Below are 17,944 nucleotides of genomic sequence, written 5' to 3' on the forward strand. Positions count from 1 at the left end.
ATAAAATGCGTGCAATAATGGCGAAGAAGAGGCAGACAGAAAAGCAACAGCACAAAGTGGGCATTTATTGGTCTACCGTTCCAACAGAATAACAATGACCCTGCCTAAAATTAACACCTGCCTTGTGATTGCTGAGCAAAAAGGAAAACATGAGATTATGAACTACCGATTTAACTGATTGATGACAAAAACCAAAAGCACGACGGCTGTTACCAGGTGAGGTTAACTTAAAAACGAGCTCAATGCAACCGTGTCAAAGCTGTACCAAAAACACCATGGAAGAAAACAAACAGTATCAAAGATGTTACATAGTTAATATACAGGATACTCATAACCTAGGTTCCCAGATATGCGGCTTTGGTTAGCTTCTCCCTAATCAACCAGATTCGCAGGTAGGGCCAGGAAAAAAAAAAAACATAGTTAAAACAACTTAGCTTACCCTGGATATTGAGGCTAAACTCAATTTTCTTTCAATAGCCTTGGTCATGTACACTAATCAATTTTGAATGCAGGATAAAAAATTTATATGAATTTTAGCCAGATCACACATCATTGATTGGCCGACTTAAACCAGAATAAACAGCTTTCTTGAAAAGAGGATGCACATTTTCTGTGAATACTTCTGCATCTAGCTTCTCGATGTGAGCCCATATCTGCAAACAAAGTAGAGCATAGACATCAGAAACATAGACATCCATTGTATTCTTTATCATCTCTAATGATACATTTAAACTAAAAAAAAATATGAATGATAGTTATGGCCATCATGAATTCATAATATGCACATAAAAAGAGCAGTGGCTAGTGCACCCAAACAATGAAATAGTATGAGATAGAGAAGTTTCATAGAAATACTTCGCTGGTACTAAAAAAAATATGAATGACAGTTATGGCCATCATGAATTCATAATATGCACATAAAAAGAGCAGTGGCTAGTGCACCCAAACAATGAAATAGTATGAGATAGAGAAGTTTCATAGAAATACTTCGCTGGTATCAAACGTGCTGTGAGTAACATCAGTAATAGATATCAATGTTCCCAGGCTTCTGTTGCCAAGAAGATCCAAATTTTCAGAGTTAAATAGTTTATGGCAATGCTCCACAACAGGAAGTGCAGATGAAACAGAAGGGATGGAACATCAATGAATCAAGTAAAGCGTGGAGTGCAAAAAAAGATACATCTCTGTTCGACTTCTATAATGTTGTGACCACATCCAGCTATATTGCTTGTCCATATCACGTTCCCTCTGTAGGTGTGTGTGTGTTCCTTTTCATTTTATGGAGTTACTGATCTGAATTTCTTACAAGTATTGCCAGTTAATTCTGTTCAACAGAGCCTAAAAGAAAGTAGAGACTGCCTTGGCTACCATCTAACCATCTACCAAGTGCCAATTTCTAAAATAAGTTTAGGCAAATAAGCTTTAAGCTCCTCTGCAGACCATTTGGCAGTGCTCTACCACAGACTGCTGCTGCATCAGTTGTCATGACATTCTCTTAGTAGGACTGAACAAAAGACAAATCGTTCCAGTTGAGGAACCATTGCAGCAAAAAGAACAGCTTTTGCTGAGCTAGATTTCTTACATTAGGGTAAACAAATTTAAATATAAAAAAGCACAGGATCTCTAAAACTAAGACCGGCATCACCGATGAATACAAAATGTAAGCTGGTTATTGCTAAATTCAGAGTTGTTTCCCACCCATTACACTAAAAATGTTCTGCAAGAGCTGTACAAGATCTATCAAAGAGGGGAAAGAGAGAATATCTGAACATAAAACTCAGACAAATGCCAAAAAACTACGAAGTCAGAAAAAGAATAGAAGCTCATTACACCAAATTTACCTCAGAAGCATACTGTCTTGCAAAGGCCTTGACATAGCCAAGAGTTGATAAACACCATTGCTCTCTCTCTCCCACATTATAGATGTTGCTTTCCTTTCCTCCATTCAACTGACTGCCAGAGTTGAGAGAAACAAAATAGCTCTTGAAATGAAAAGTAAATGCAGAGAAAAAAAAAAAACAAAGGAAAGAAAAAGGGAGGAGAAGAAAAAGGGCAAGAGGGGAAAGTAACCTTTTGTTGGGTCTCCCGCTCTCATTATCCACTTCCATTACTGATGATTCATCGAGATCCATGGTCATTTCATCCGCTTGAATTGACTTTAATTCCCGCAATGTTCGAGCTCTAGATGGATCAGGTAGACGTTCCATCAACACATTTGAGAAGTTTTTGTACAAAGAGAGGAACAATGCCTGCACATGCAAATCATTGTTAGAAAAGAGAGCTTCCTATATTTTCTTTTTCCACACAAAAACTTTAACCAAGATTCCATTCCGAGGTGACAAGCCATGTTCAGGAAACCAAACTAGTTTGGCATAAATGAATCAGATAGTTTATGCAAAATGAGAAAACTAATAAGAATTAAAAGCAGCCAAACAGAGGGAAATTACAGATAATCTCAAGCTGATTACCTCATTTTCATCAAGGGCACGAGCAAGAAGAGCCTCCTTGGCCTCCAAAGACTCATGCACAGACACCTCTTCTTCTTTTGCCTTTTCAGCATTTGCTTTCAAGCGCTTCAACCTCACAGGGTTATCACCAAGAACAGGCTCACCATCCACAAGAGAGAGCTTTGACTCAGCAGCATCTAACTCTGTTTTTGCCTTTGTCGCTGCTTCTTCAGCTGATACAACACTCTTCTTAAGAGATGATATCTCGTTTCTTAGATCAGATATACGGTTATAAGTCTTGCTGATAGCATTTCTAAGAACCTGTGAATGAACAATTGGGGATTAAAAAGGGAGAAAAATCTAAAGAGATTGTTAATAAAAAACACATGAAATCTTCTCAGTTCCAAAAATATTTAGCAAGAAAAAGCAAATCCAGAAGCGAGGAAAATGTTCTACTTAGAAAAGAAAAGGGCAGGGACATGATGATGAAGCGCGGTGAAATCTTATATATGTCTGTTGAATTCCCACCATGAAACCTCAGAGATAAAAAGATCTTAAAGGAAATGAAAGAATTACTAAAGGACTACAAGAAGCAGAGTTTTGGTCACCATTAAGCTTATCAATGAAAACATAACAAAGCTGAACAACAAGTGTGATTCTATCATAAAAATAAGGAGTACACAAACATGTGAACACAAGCAGCGAGAGCTAGTTTTCAGTGACAAATAAAAATTGCCAATAAATAATTTTCACTTTGAATATAAGATACAGGCTTTCCCTAGGGAAACATTAACAGCCATACAGCTTCAAAAGAATACCAATACAGTTTGCAGATTTATGAATATGCAGATGCCTTCAACTTTCAAGAGCTCTTGAAATGTTGCTTATAAGATAAGAGACTGTTGCAACAGCTGCAAGAAATATAAGCATAAAAGTTAACATCAACCATCAACCCAGCAAATATATATTGTCAATACCGTCCTTTGGTTTTGAATCTTTTATAAGCAAAACAATACATTCCAATAAGAAATCCACTCCTATAAGTCAAGAAAGCTTCATCATGAGTATTTGGAGATCACTTCTCCTCCATCCGTTCCATACAAGGGAGCTTACTTGGAGAGATTATCTTTCCTTCAAAAACCATCAAAAACTTTCCCAAAGTGGTTGGCAATGGAAGGGAGGACAATGAGTAAAGGTCCCCTTTTCTCTTCCCCTCCCCTTCCTTTCTCTTGACCAATAAGGTTTGAGATAAAAAGGCTCACCTTTTTCCTTGTTTTCTACCACTCCTTTAACCCTCTTCCTTCTTCCTCATACCAGAGGGTGAAACCTTGCTTAAGGTATAAAGGCAAGTGCTGCTACCTCCTTCATGCATTAATATTTCAAGCAGAAAGTATATCTTACAATCACTGATATAAGTCTTTCATCTTTACTTTCCATTTGCCTGAAGAATTCAGTTCTACAGTTTTCAAATTGGCACATCTAGTTTTCTAATGATTCAATGGAAGATCATTCCTTGCTAATTTTAAACTTAAAATCACTCATCACATGGAAGATATGGCTCAAAGTTGGTACAGAACATAAATTATGGAGCATCTCAGCAGGGAAAAAAGCAAGAAAGAAAGAAACCAGCAAAAAGAACTGTTAACATACCTCCCATGGACGATCAGATGTATGAAATTGCTCAATGTTTGCTGGAGAAAATACCCATCTCACAATTGCCAAATTAGAAATTAGTCGATAACCCATCATTCTGTCGATTGCTATGGCAGTCATTTGAGCATTGTTCTTCCAATATGAACTAACTTCAGCTATCAGCATAACCTGCTTATCATGATCAGGACAAATTCGTGCAAATACTTGGCCATATCTCTCCAAAACAGTGATCAAATGAGTGAAACTTTTAGAACCGATATCAAGAAGGGTATGTACAACCACTTTAAGGGCGACATCCCAACCATGATTAGGAAATACACTTTCTTCTACCCATGAGATTATTTCTCGAGCAGTTTGCCTTCCCTTCACCTTGTTGTTGAGCTCTGCAGACAGAGCATGCTGCTCAGTTTTTTCTCTACCATCTTCGATGCTGTATATAAAGTTTGGACTACCCTTTGGTGGAAGCAACTCTTCTAAAGCAGGTGCATTCTCAATGCTCTATTCAGACAGATAACATGAAGGAAAAGTGTTGATCAACAGTAGCATCATGCCAACCAGAGGAAGAAATCTCAATCATTAAAACTATGAGAAAGATAACATGGGAACGCGAGCGAGAGAGAGAGAGAGAGAGAGAGAGATTTAACTTTGTACCATTTATTGTAGGTTTTCCATTTCACCCACGTGAAGAACATGATTTGAAGGGGAAAAAATTGATGACATCTGTAATGAACCAAGTTTTTTATCCAGAACATCTTTTGGCTTTTCAACAGTATGTCGGATAAGCCAAAAGAAAGTGTAACAGCATAATTGCTTTCTAAATGTTAATGTCTTACTCAGAACATCATGATGCGCAAACATTGCAGAGGTGACAGCTTCTAACTGGTTGAAAATTATAGATGCTATAGTCTATACAAAAGATGCCACTGGAACAGGTAATCTTAAAGTAGTAAGAATCGACAGTAACAGTCTTGTGCTATAGTCACAACCATGGCATGCACCTATTGTCCAAATTTTAACCTTTGGAGACCTTTAGAGTGAAATACAAAGACCTTTGGTAAACCTGTGGAGAAAGAAATAACAGTCTTGAGAATAGCCTAATACCTGCTTAACTTTGTCCCAGTATGACAAACGGACTTCTCTTTCCAAGACCTCTTGAACAAACACACGCTGTGGGGCCCACTTAGGCAGGTCTAAAACAAAAGCCCACTCTTCCCATGGCCAGATGAATTGAAAGTTTGACCTGTGAAATGAGGAAACCATCATGATGCAAGCCATTTATCTATGATGCAAGCCATTTCCAGATTCATCTAGGGGATTCAACTATACATTTAAACAAGGGAAGATATGTAATTTCAGTGCATTTCCAGCAAAGGAGGATTTTGTAGCTATTTGGAAATATATAAAGCATCTTCCAAATAGAAAAGGTTTAGATTTCTTATTTAGGTTTCCCTTTCCTGGTCAAAGTAGAAGTATTTATGTTTCTTATTTAGGAGTCCTAGTTTAATTCAGATTAAGAATATTCCAAGCCAATAAATATGCTTCTAGAGATTATGTTGCAGAATTTAGGAATAAAAGTGCAGCCAGCTGTTTTGGTTTCTTGAAAGTGTGATGCTATTATTAAGGAATGATTCCTTAACCCCTAAAGTGTGATGCATAAGTTTTAGCTGAAAATAATCCCTGCCATGTTTTTCTTTTACTTCATATACTATTCAAATCTGTGTTCAATTTTTATGTCCTAATTCTCTAAATCCTACCAGCTTAACCCTAATAACAATCAACTGAAACTTTCACTACATTGTCCTTGCAAGATATCCAAAACGTGATTGAAATATTAAAATCTTAGTCATGTCAAAATAGCTACAAATTACTATTTGAGACTTTCTATAACCAAGGTCTCCCTCTTAATAAGCATTAACTTATATAACGATACAATGCAAATCCAGTAAAGAATCACAAGCTGGCTTTCATTTGAAACCAATATTCCCCTTCCACCCTCGCCGCCCTCCAATAGAGAGTGCAAGAATACCTAACTCTATTTCGCTAACTTTTCAAAGAGTAGACTTACAGATGGTGTGAAAACCAAAGGATGAGCCTTGTCTGACACTCCGTATCTAAATCAGCTATTTTCTCAAAAAGTGCACGAACTGCACCAGCTACAACACCAGGAAAGGCTCCAGGAAGAGCCTAACAAGCATAATTCATTGTCAGAAAGAATGAGGAATGAAATAAAATTTTACTGTCTAGAGAGCGTTCTCATAGAATCAACGTTGCATTCAAATGCAAAAGAAGAAAAAAGTAGAACTTAATAGCAACTGCCTTACCTTACAAAGGTCCATTATCACAAGTGTGTAATATATTGGCTTGAAAGGTGGTAATGGTAGCAAAAGTAACTGTAAGAACAATATAGAGATGGTGTTTCATGAGAGAATTTAACAAACAAAATTGATGATAACAAACACAAAGGTTCAAGTTGTATTAATAAGCCATTGGTAAAAGTAAATTTGACCACACAGCATTATAAGGCCCCACAGTTAAACATCAGAACCATTGTTTCCGCTCCTTCCAAAAGAGAGAATCCTTATAAAAATATTTAAAGCAGGAGAAACATCCAGTGTTTCACATTCAGAAAAGTACATCACAATAATAGCACTTCTTATATTTCATTTCAACTTATTTCCAAATAACAGAATCTAATATGGTTAATTGGATGGCCAAGTTGGGTAGATTTAGATGTTTGGATTTTGTGGAAATTATTTTAGTTGGTTTCAAATTAGGGAAATGATATAAAGCATGCAGTGGACAACTAAAAGAAGGAAAGGTAAGATTGGGAAATGAACATCTAAACTGGTGAATTCACGCTGTGGCACTCAGCTACTTTGGCATTGATGACTAAAGAGGGCTTTGAGCATCAGAAAACCAATTCTAGATTTCTGGGACTTCATATTCTTAACAATTAGCATTCCCAACTAGACAGTATAGTAACTGATCTGCAAATACAGGTGCTTCACAGTTTCATTACACACAGGACTTGTGACAGAATCGATGGGATTTCCATGTGACCAAAAGGAGATCAAAGAAGATATAGCATAAAATTGTCAATGAACTTCATCAAAAGCACAAACCAGAATTATCTTACCTGAGAGAAAATTGTCTCTGCCATGAGATAGTCATAACGAAATGGTACAGGCAGGCCAACCATGAACGAGGCACATTCCTTTCGACTAGCTTTGCAAGAACCAAGAAAAAAAATAACTAACACCAAACATACAAGAGATTCAAATAAAAAAATCTGAGACTAGTCCAAATACAAGAGATAAGGAGTATGGAACATGAAGATGACATCAAGCTGATCAACACCAGCACAAATGAAAAAAAAAAGAAAAGAAAGATGCCCATGTCCTGAAAAAAATGGTTAAGGGAGAACCCCAGACCCAATTTTACCCCTGGAAAATGAATTGATTACTTTATGACTTCATATAGGTGCATGATGAGCCAAGGATGTATGCTAGCAATCAAGGATAAGAGACCAGAAAAAAAATTCTGCAGGAACAAAATTCCATATACAAACATGAAATATCCATGGCAGGTGATAGGCCAGCACATAGCTGGTTAGAGACTTTCATGCTACATATGAACTCATCTATGTAACATAAAAAATCAGATGATATCAATCTCCACAAGTTAAAATAATTAGTCATTGGATTAGCCATATTTTATTACACCTTTTATTCTGTATAGATATTCAAATGAATCCAATAGATCTAGGAACAGCAGCCTACTCATTATAATATTAACGAAAAGTTTAAAACAGTGAGCAATAAATAATGCAGAAGGATGGGTGGATGGTATTATACAAACCATCCATTGAGGAACAAAAGTACATCCAGCAAGTACTCTTCCACAATGAAGCGATCTATGGGTTGCATATCCTGTTATTCAAATAAATAAGGAAATGAATGTGAAAATGCAGTTTTAAAAAAAATTACTAAAACAAGGAAAACTAAACTTGCACAAAATGAAAAATCTAATTTCAAGTGCTTATTTTTGTTGAAATAGCATCGGTCAAACACTTGGCATAGTACACACTGTAGCTGTGAAGCAGCAAACATATTACAAAGTAAAAAAAGAAAGAAAAAACAAGTTCCAAAACTAAACAAACAGTTCACTCTCTTCAGTTACAGAGAGGAACAAAAAAGCCATCCAATTTCCTAAAGTAGATTACAATATTCTGGTTTCAATACTTGCAGTCCCATTGTCATTTTTTTATGTTATAATGGGAAACCTCAGCATACCAAACTCACATGAAATATAGACAGGTTAAAAAAGAAACTCATACTGTTTCCTTCCGCTACAATGTCCAAAGACAGGTTGGAAGGAAAAGATCATGTGCAAAATGAGGTGCCAACATGAAGAGTTGTGGTGCTAGAGCGACACGTTCAATTACCATTGGAAGGTCATCTTTATAATTGAATGTCTACAAATGACCTTCTTATGTTTCAAAAGAAATCACTGAGTTATGAAAAAATCATGACAGCTATCTCCTTCCTGCTGTTTGATATATGCTTCTATATGCATGAGCATCCACAATATGAAAAGTGAGGTACCTCAATTTTACTCGCAGGAAATATATTAAGCCTGCGTATCCTTTGAGGATACTTTAACTCTGCATCATGCTTCTGTTTACCATAAAGTACCCCAGAGACTTCTGAAAGTGGCTCAGGTTGCTCAGGAGTGTTGATGGGCCCAAACTCATGAGACTTCCCAGCAACCAGCTGAGCTTCAAACGAAAGATGAGGTCTGGGTACTATAAAGTGTAATGCGGCATAAATCAAACACGGAATCATAAGTGAAGAAAAAAAAAAGGGTAAGTATTGATACCCTATGACTACAGAATTCAAAATACTGTGTTAAATGCAAGAAAATAACAGAATAACAAAATCTCAAAATTTCACACTACATCAAGAAGATAATAATCATAAATGAAATGCAGCATTTAAATGTTATCAAGATTTCAAAGAGGGTAATCGGATGGGAACACTGCATACATTAATTTGTGTGAGAACATGAACCCAATAGTTACTCGTTGTGAATAAGGTTCTGTCCACAAGTAAATTTGTTATGAATAAAAAATTCTCATTTATAAGCAAAATTTGTAAGGATTGGGTAAGCTAATTTCATCCTCATGGATTTTTTCTGCAATTCTCAGGAGTTATTAAGCACCCTTTTTTCACATATTCCTCATGGCATGGCAAATGAGTAGAATGCAACCTCAACCTCCCCTCCCCTGGTTCCAATAAAAAAGAACAAGATTGTTCGATGTTTTCTAGATAAAGGTAAACACTAATATAATTTTATTAGACTAAGATTGTTCAATGTTCTCTAAATTTTTCTTCCAAGGAATTCATATTTTCCTTCCTATATTATCCTTTACAGTATTAAATATTCACCATTATCTTGGTCTGACCAACAATAACCTGAGGACAACTATATCATTACTACCACAATGAAATGGATAATACAGTTGATGATATCAAAAAAGACAAATTGCAAGAAAAGTATTGAGATGAGAAATAGATACAAATAATACTGGGAGATTACCACTGTCTACTTTCCATCCATTGCTAGATAGTACTTGAATCCGACCCCATAAATCTTCCAAGAAATCCTGAACAAAACATACAGAATGAATGTTGAGATAGAAAAGAAACAAGCACAGCTCAGAAAATTAAAAACATATTGCATTAGCACATTGTGGAACATAAACTTTAATTCATAGTTTCAATAAAAACAGGATCTCTAGAAAGGAGCCAAACTTTACCACAAATTCACTTGTTATTTCTGATTGGTTAAGATGCACCTGTTTGTACTTTTGCATATATGAAATAACAGCATAAAGCAACTACAAAAGAGAATGATACCTTCTCAACAATACCCCTCCCAGATTCATCATCATCCTCAAAAAAAGACAATCCGGTATCAGAATTATGCCTTCTAATGCTCAAATAAGCTTCTATACCAACCATGACGCTCTCAATCTCTTCAGGAACTTGCTGCACAGAGATGTGGTTGTTAGCAATGAAGAGGGACAGGCAGGTATCACATATAATATTGAGTTCCCTTAACCCAAGACTGGATGAGTATATGCAACATAAGGCAGGAAAAAAAAAGATTACATCAGAGTAAAGGGAAATTCATTTTATCTGTAACTTTAAAAGAAATAGAACTTAGATTAAGAAGAAGAAAAGAGGTACTAAAGACCTGTCAACAAGTCCCTGCTGAACAAAAAAGGTCACTTTGGTATTCTAAAGACCAAATTTTCTTAGAACTTTTATATAATACTGGCTTACATGATTCAGATTCAACAAACATAAGTCTAATTAACGATTTATCTAAGAATCAAAAGTCCTGTTAAAAACATATGAAAGTTTCATGCATTCATTACCACATGCACAAACATCTTCCACGTGATATGCCATGGTTAAATACAGCTTGATGAATCAAATGCTTACATTCAAAACTTTGCATTTTTATTTCATAGTTAACCTAACATAAAATAACAGTCCGACATTTCAAACTTGTGTCCATTCTGTGTAAGGATCCCAGCAACCATAATAGTTTCCAATACATCAAGAAGTCAGCATCTTTCAAGCAGTGCCTGGTATTCATTTTGACAAAAATATATGATGACCATGAATACAAGTACTTGGTCTGAGAACTTAATTTGACACAAATCAAATTAACAAAGATGCATGATAAAATAGAATTTATAACTTGAGTTAATTGAGTAAGGATCCCAATAACCATGTTGGTTTTGAATACACCAACAAGTAAGCATCTTCCAATGAGCCCTTTATATTCATTTCAACGCAAATAAATAGTTATGGATTCAAGTACTTTTTATAAGAACTTAAGATGATGGAATGTGAAATCTAATAGACACATGCTTGATGAAATAGACTTTATGGCATGAGAGATGCCTAAGCTAACCACCAATGATGTAACCAAGAGATGCATTACCTCAACGAGCTCTGATCCTCCCCATGGAAGACAGGATAAAATGCAGCTTACATAAAAGTCCCCACGGGCTTGCCAGGAAGGATTTCCTTTCTCCTCATCCAATGTTGTGGCAGCAGATGATAAGAGTGTTTCAAAGACAACTACCAGAGAAGAAGGTTGGAGAACTTTACTGCACATCTACAACAAAGAATACAATCATTTTGCCAAGTTTCTGATCAGCATTGAAAAAGAAAATAAAAACACAAGATGCCATGAACGCCATAACACATTTAGCTAAATCTACTTCACAGCTTAATTATTTTCTATCACCCAGTGTTACCAATAACCTAAAAGGCAGAGAAGAAATTCTCTGACTGCTTGATTTAAATGAACCCTAGCAAAACATTATGAACACTCCTGATCTTCTTTGCAAAAGCAATCACCTATAGATGTGCATTGAATGATTGAATAGGAAAAGCTATATCAGCGTACCATAACAGTAAGAAAGCGCATCAAAATGCGAATCATGTCACAGTTTCCAAAATCTAGGGCATCCTGAAACGATCACAGAGATGGAGAGAAGAAAGGTCATTTACAAAAATAGTACATCAGTACGAACAGTGCAGGACAGAATTAAACAAGAACAAAACATGATGCAGCATAGCTTTTATAATGCCAACATAGCCTCTCACAACATAATTGATGCATCAACAAGGTTTTGCTATAAATCCCACACTTGAGCCTCTCCTCACCTCTCACACACATGGACATAACCCATTAAATTAGTGCTAATAAGCAGTGACACCAGATAAAGGCCCTCTTCATAATTTTTTACAAAAATATCTGACAATTGAAGCTTTTATTTGAAGAAAGCACTACATGTGATGACTTTTACAGGCACAATTACCATATGCACGATGATAGGCATGTATGAACCCTAAAGAATATACAAGCATTTAGATCTCATCAAGCTACCAGGGGCATTTCAAACTGAACTGGTGTAATCACAGCCTATTCAGGCCAGGTATGCTCACCTGAAAATTAGCTTGAGTTGTCTCCACCATTTGCTTCACGAAGTCCTCATTCTCCAAGTTCAGTAGGCCAACCTGTGTGTGTTTGTATGTGTGTGCGGAGGAGGAGAGAGAGAGAGAGAACCAAGAGAATAAGCAGATCGTTCACTGTATTTGCAGTAACGCTTCATCTTAGAAACACGTACATGACAAGGGTATCCAATTCAACAAAGCACAGAACCAGTCAAAATCAAAAGGAAATACGCAAAACAGAGAACGATGAGATGATTGCTATTCTACACAGGTAACATTGCAAGCTGTACATGTTTTTGACATTTATTGGGGTGTTTAATGACCAAAGAGGCATCTCTACCACCAGGAAGAAAAAGAACTTTGCATGGGAAAAGACTCAGTACTCTTCTTCAGTACTCATGCTCTTCTTCATCTACTTTTGGTCATTTCCCTCAAAATGTCTGCCCTGTTAAAGTGGGAGTTCTGTAGTCTTTTCTTATCATCTTTTTATTGTATATTATGTTAGATTAAATAGGTCATGCCACTGGGCTTACAGGAGCCGAAATAGATCCGTAAATGTTCTAAATATGAATAGACTTCATGATAGAAAAAGCATTGGCGTAATCTTTCAAAAGATCAAATGAATTGGGCAACCATGAGGTCCTCACTTTTCTATTCAAATTCCTTTCTTCAGTACTTTGTAGCTAACAAGGTCCGCACCTAATTCTTCTAACTTGCTAGGTAACCCATTAAAAATCACCATGATCATCATCACGACACGTGCTGGTTACATCCTTGGTTCCATTCATCTAGTCCTATCATAAGACTAGCTAATAGAGCCCGTGTCCATAAAAAGCAGACTCGAGAAACTACAAAAGGAACATACCACAGGAAGGTGATAGACACTACTCTTAATGCATTTTTGGGAAAAAAACGATACAAAAAAAAAAAACAGCCCCGTTTCAAGATAATCAAGAATACATGCCACGATTTGACAAACATGAAATATTCTTACATCCAAGTAAATTAAACGAGAACATAATAAAGTACAATACCAAAGTTCCATATAAAGGAATCTTGTGAGGCAACTGTTCAGCACACTGGAGAAGGAACTGTCATTTGGAAAGAAATCACAGTAAGTAAAACAGCATGCGCATAAAAGCAAAACAATCTTATTAATCAGCGTTTCCTTGTTCAAAATCAAACAAAAAAATAACATAAGCTAATTTGTAGTAGAATCAAAAGGAAAAAAAAAGGAATTGAACTTTACAGATAAAATATCGTTAGAAGAGTGCTCCAACTCTCGCCGAATAACACCGAAGCAAGTTTCCTGCAAGGTTAAACAGTCATGAACTGAAAGAATGGTTTTAAAGAAAAAACTCTTGGAAACCTAGGGTTTTTCCAATAAATCGAAAAATTAGAGTGAGTGTTTTAGCACTAACAACGTGTTCTTTTAAGTCGGAGCTGGTGCCATAGTCGGGGCAGTTGTCGCCGATTCGAAGAAGGAGACTTCTCCAGCTGCTCATTTTTTCGCTTTCTGTACCTCTCCTGAACTACAAGCTTATTTTCTTTTCAGAGAGGAGGAAAGGAGTTTTTGAACGACAGCAGGGGATTTGCAGGGTTTAATGGTCTGGGTCGATGAACCAACCCTAAACGCGTCTATGTACACCGTTTTGGACCTTCTGCGTTTCCTCTTGGAGTCTGGGTGCTTTTGGGCATTTTCAATATAGCCCATTATGTTTTTGCTTTGGTTTTTACTCCAAATTTGCTCGAAAGGGAATTTCAAATTCAAAATATTCATCCGTTCACATGAGATTTATCATAATAATTATATACATGAAAGTTCTCCCTTCTCCCTTCCATGGAGTAGCAATGCTTCATATATACTTAAGAGTGTGATTGTTTCTAAAGTATTTTGGATAGGACCACAAAAAAAATTCATGTATTTTTAGTTTTTAATGAAGGTGTAATTTATATTTTAAAAATATTATACCTAAAAAAAACTCAAACTCACCTTACCATAACTAATGTATCGCTTGTTCCAAACCAAAGTATTGAGATTTGAGAATAATTCTAGATTCGGCCTATGGCCCATAAATTATAATTAAAGGGAAAGGGAATTTATTGGTGTGCAAAACACAAATAAGCTATTCATTGTAATAGGTGATGATGAAATTACTCTTGAGTCGTGAAATTTTTTAATTAGGTATTGGATATAAAGTGATTTTGAAATGGATATAATTATTTATAACAGTTTGTGTAGAAATAAATTGGTAATTTTATTTTTTTGGTATTTATTCTATTTTGATAAACAAGAACTAAAAACAGAGGAAATAAAATTTGATATCAAAATCTAATATACAGTACTAGGAAAAGGTGATAAAAAAAACCTAAAATTTTAGGGATTAAATTAGAGGCTTCTGCTTCAAAATCCAGACTCAAACGGGACATATGTTTTTTATCTTTATCAAATATAATCCTCATTATTTTATTTTAAAAAAAAAATTAATTTTGACTACACAAAATTAGAACCAAATTATTCTTCGAACAGCCGTCAGAACTCAATACACCGGAGGTAGTGCAAATTAAAGAAACACGAGCAAAAGAAACCATTATATTGTAGCATTGGAGGGTGAAACCTCAAATTAAAGTTCAATAACCAGAAAAAATGCAATATTCATACGAATATATATATTCAAACCCATGGTAACTGTGTTTGTGCGAACAGTGCTTAGTGCTACAACGAATTGGATGAAATCTCAAATTAAAGTTTAATGACCAAATTAAAATTTCATATAAGTTGTTAAATCCAGGTAATTGTATTCGTGTAAATAGAGCTTGGTGCTACAACGAACATGACGATCGAATTCATCTTTATACTATAATTACAAGCAAGTCATTTATATCAGAATTACAGGATCTATGAGAATTTAGTTCTCATATCCAAGGACGGAGCCAGAAATTTTTTTTATCTTGGGCTATAAATTGTTATTGATCCTTGTTATAAAGCTAACTTAGAGCTTGGAAATTCTTAATCGTGATGGTTTGCACTCCTGTGACTCTGTTTAAATTCCTCTTCAAAACCTAAGCTAAAACCTGATGTTGTTGAGAAGGAGAAAATAAAAATCCTATGGTACTTTCTCGAGTATCGATAAAGATAAAAGAGTGGATTTTAATAAATGATAGAAGACGAAATCCTTTTGTAAGGAGTGAGTTTTTACAACAAAAAAAAACAAAAACAAAAGAGAAAGTCTTTATTTTTTACTTTAGTAGATATATTTGTAGGAGATAGTGTGTTCTTTGCTGGGGTTCGGGGTGGAGCCCTGAAAAAAAAAATTCTTATACAAAATTCATTATAGTGTATAAAGCTTCAAATAAAATTTAGTTAAAATAACAAAAACACAACTAAAATTAACCCTATAAAAACATATAGGACTTAACAATAGTATGATTCCCAAAGAAAAGGAACAAACAAATTAAAGTTCTTAGAATTAGCTGCACTTGCAATCCTAGACCAAAGATCAGCACACTTCTTTCCAATTAGACCGGTAATTGCTGAGCCTTTCATTTCTCCTTTGGGGTGATGGGGACACCAGACCCACACCACAAATTATACGAGTATATGGACGGAGACGGCGTAGGATGGCCTAACCTGTCACGCTGTGGTTGGGAGACTAAGCCCATTTGGGCCCATTGCATTGTTATTTTATTTATTTAGCCTATTTGGGCCTGCTCATTGTTATTTTATTATTTATGTTAAACAATTTGGGTCGAGCCCATTAGTGGGATGTTTTAGAGTTTACTATTTATATGCTCTCTTGTCATTGTGAGAGTTAGTTTTTTGATGATTAGTGAAAATTTACAGATTTTGCATATCTCCAATCCCCTTTCCTCTCCTTCTTTGCTTTCTTTTCTTAACTTCTCCTCTAAAAGCTTCTTTCTTTTCCCGGCTTTAATTCTTTTGTTTGTTGTTCCGCATCAAATTTGGTATCAGAGTAAGGCTTTTAATTGTTCTTACAATTAAACGGTCTATAACATTTATATTAAACTCTAAATCCGGTTTGATCTGGAAAAAAAAAAACATTCCGTGTTCAAAACCCTACTGTTCACTGTTCACTGTTAACATCACTATTCATCATCTCCATCATCAAACCGGATGCCACTACCCACAAAACCCATCACAGCCAACATCGATTCGGGTTAACAGCAGCTCCAAATTAGTATTACAACCCATCAGCGCCATCAGCCACGCCTCTACTAGCAGCACCAGCCGCAACGCCAACATCTATAGTGCCCTCACCTTCAACAACGACACCAGATCAACAGGCCCCGTCCAGCAGCGACACCACCTACAACCGCTGAGATCAACAGCGGCGCCACTGCCACAACAGGTCGCCTACGCCAACAGCAGTAAATCCTCGTTGGTGGCAGCACCTCAACCAGTGTCATCCTCTCCGCACCATCAACAGATCTCCATCTGCCACCGCTCCCCAGTGTCGTCGCCTTTAACCGTCAGCCACAGACAGAGCAGCAGGACCGACCGACGACAACCACCACTCTCAACAGGTTACAACTATCCTCGCCTTCAACAATCACGTCACGCCGCTGGCAACAATAACGAAGGAAACTCGACAAAGCAATTGAAGCGTAAAAGGAGTGTTAGGGAGAAATAATTAACCTAGCCACGTTAGAGCATCCGTGGCACCTACCACGTCAGCGCACTGCCACATCATCTAACTGTGCCACGTCATCTAACTGTGCCACGTCAGCACGTCGCCACGTCATCTGCCTCATCAGCATACCTTGCCATGTCAGCTGCCACGTAATCCTTCACTGCCACATCATACGATCAGAAATTTTATCCATTGAACATCATCATTCCTGGTATGTTTTTTTACACTTGTTAACCAATATTTAGCATTAATATTATATTTTTATGCTTGCCCATAACCAAATTACATAGCTCGCTTCTACATTTAATTACCTTAATTTGGAGCTTGTTTAGCATCGAAGATCTGATCCTCTTAATTAATTGTGGAGCTTGGTTAAATTAGTGGGAAAACTGAAACATTGTGTTTGGATTACTTGTGTGTATTTAGAGGACTGACATTATTTGCTTGCATATTTTCCTGGTTTAATTTGTTATTACTTAGTCTCCAAGATTTAAAAAAAATTATTATTATTATTATTATTATTTTATTAGCTATATTTTTATTTTGCATTTTACTTACAAGTGTTATTTGGTGATTTCAATCTCGGGATTAGTTTTTTGCATGCAATTACGTAGTGGTCGTCTAGTACACAATCTAGAGGTCATAGCTACCATGGACCCGAATTCTAGTAATGTTCTTAGAGATATTCAAGAACAATTACAACTTATGCGAACAGAAATGAGCAACATGTCCAATCAAATGAACAACCTTTCTGGGAGGATGGAGTCCATAGAAACTTTTCAAATAAGACAGTCTAGTGAGAGCGAGCATTCTAGTGACAACCATAGGAATCCTCAAAGACCAGTTCCCCATAGGAACCGCCATCATAATCAACAACAAGGTCACAATGACTTTGATGACCCTCATGATAGTGAGCGTTCCAATGATTACCGTCAAAGACCAGTTCATCCTAGGAACCGTCAATACAATCGCAATCAGGGCCATCATGATTATGATGACCCTGACGAGCGAGTCATGAGGCATATCAAGGTAGAAGCCCCAACTTTTGAGGGTCAACTTGACCCGTGGATTTTTGATAGATGGATCCGTTTTATAACCTAGTACAAAATTATGACTTGGTCATAAAAAGTCAGTGGACAAGACGACAGGACAC

General features: G+C 36.3%; 1 protein-coding gene across 1 annotated transcript; it reads right to left on the bottom strand.

Moving 5' to 3' along the window:
• Positions 1 to 222: 222 nt before the first annotated feature.
• Positions 223 to 13,742, bottom strand: ABH1 (ARM repeat superfamily protein). Its single transcript, XM_011033781.1, has 19 exons — positions 13,561 to 13,742; positions 13,389 to 13,448; positions 13,174 to 13,230; positions 12,131 to 12,202; positions 11,589 to 11,651; positions 11,118 to 11,294; positions 10,019 to 10,150; positions 9,699 to 9,765; positions 8,705 to 8,904; positions 7,959 to 8,029; positions 7,237 to 7,321; positions 6,422 to 6,490; positions 6,166 to 6,284; positions 5,202 to 5,340; positions 4,098 to 4,598; positions 2,469 to 2,768; positions 2,071 to 2,249; positions 1,842 to 1,953; positions 223 to 653 (listed from the first exon to the last, which is right to left on the bottom strand). Exons 1-19 carry the CDS (start codon positions 13,642 to 13,644, stop codon positions 543 to 545), a joined length of 2,598 nt encoding a protein of 865 aa, XP_011032083.1. The 5' UTR covers positions 13,645 to 13,742; the 3' UTR covers positions 223 to 542.
• Between the last annotated feature and the right edge of the window lie 4,202 nt (positions 13,743 to 17,944).

This window comes from Populus euphratica, unplaced genomic scaffold (assembly GCF_000495115.2).
Source record: "Populus euphratica unplaced genomic scaffold, PopEup_1.0 scaffold76.1, whole genome shotgun sequence".
Classification (NCBI taxonomy): Eukaryota; Viridiplantae; Streptophyta; class Magnoliopsida; order Malpighiales; family Salicaceae; genus Populus; species Populus euphratica.

Coding starts and splice junctions, on each gene's coding strand:
- ABH1 (XM_011033781.1), bottom strand. CDS start 13,644: ATGAGCAGCTGGAGAAGTCTCCTTCTTCGAATCGGCGACAACTGCCCC. Junction 10,151..11,117: donor GAGGATCAGAGCTCGTTGAG/GTAATGCATCTC, acceptor ATCTCTGTGCAG/CAAGTTCCTGAAGAGATTGA. Junction 1,954..2,070: donor AGCGGGAGACCCAACAAAAG/GTTACTTTCCCC, acceptor CAACTCTGGCAG/TCAGTTGAATGGAGGAAAGG.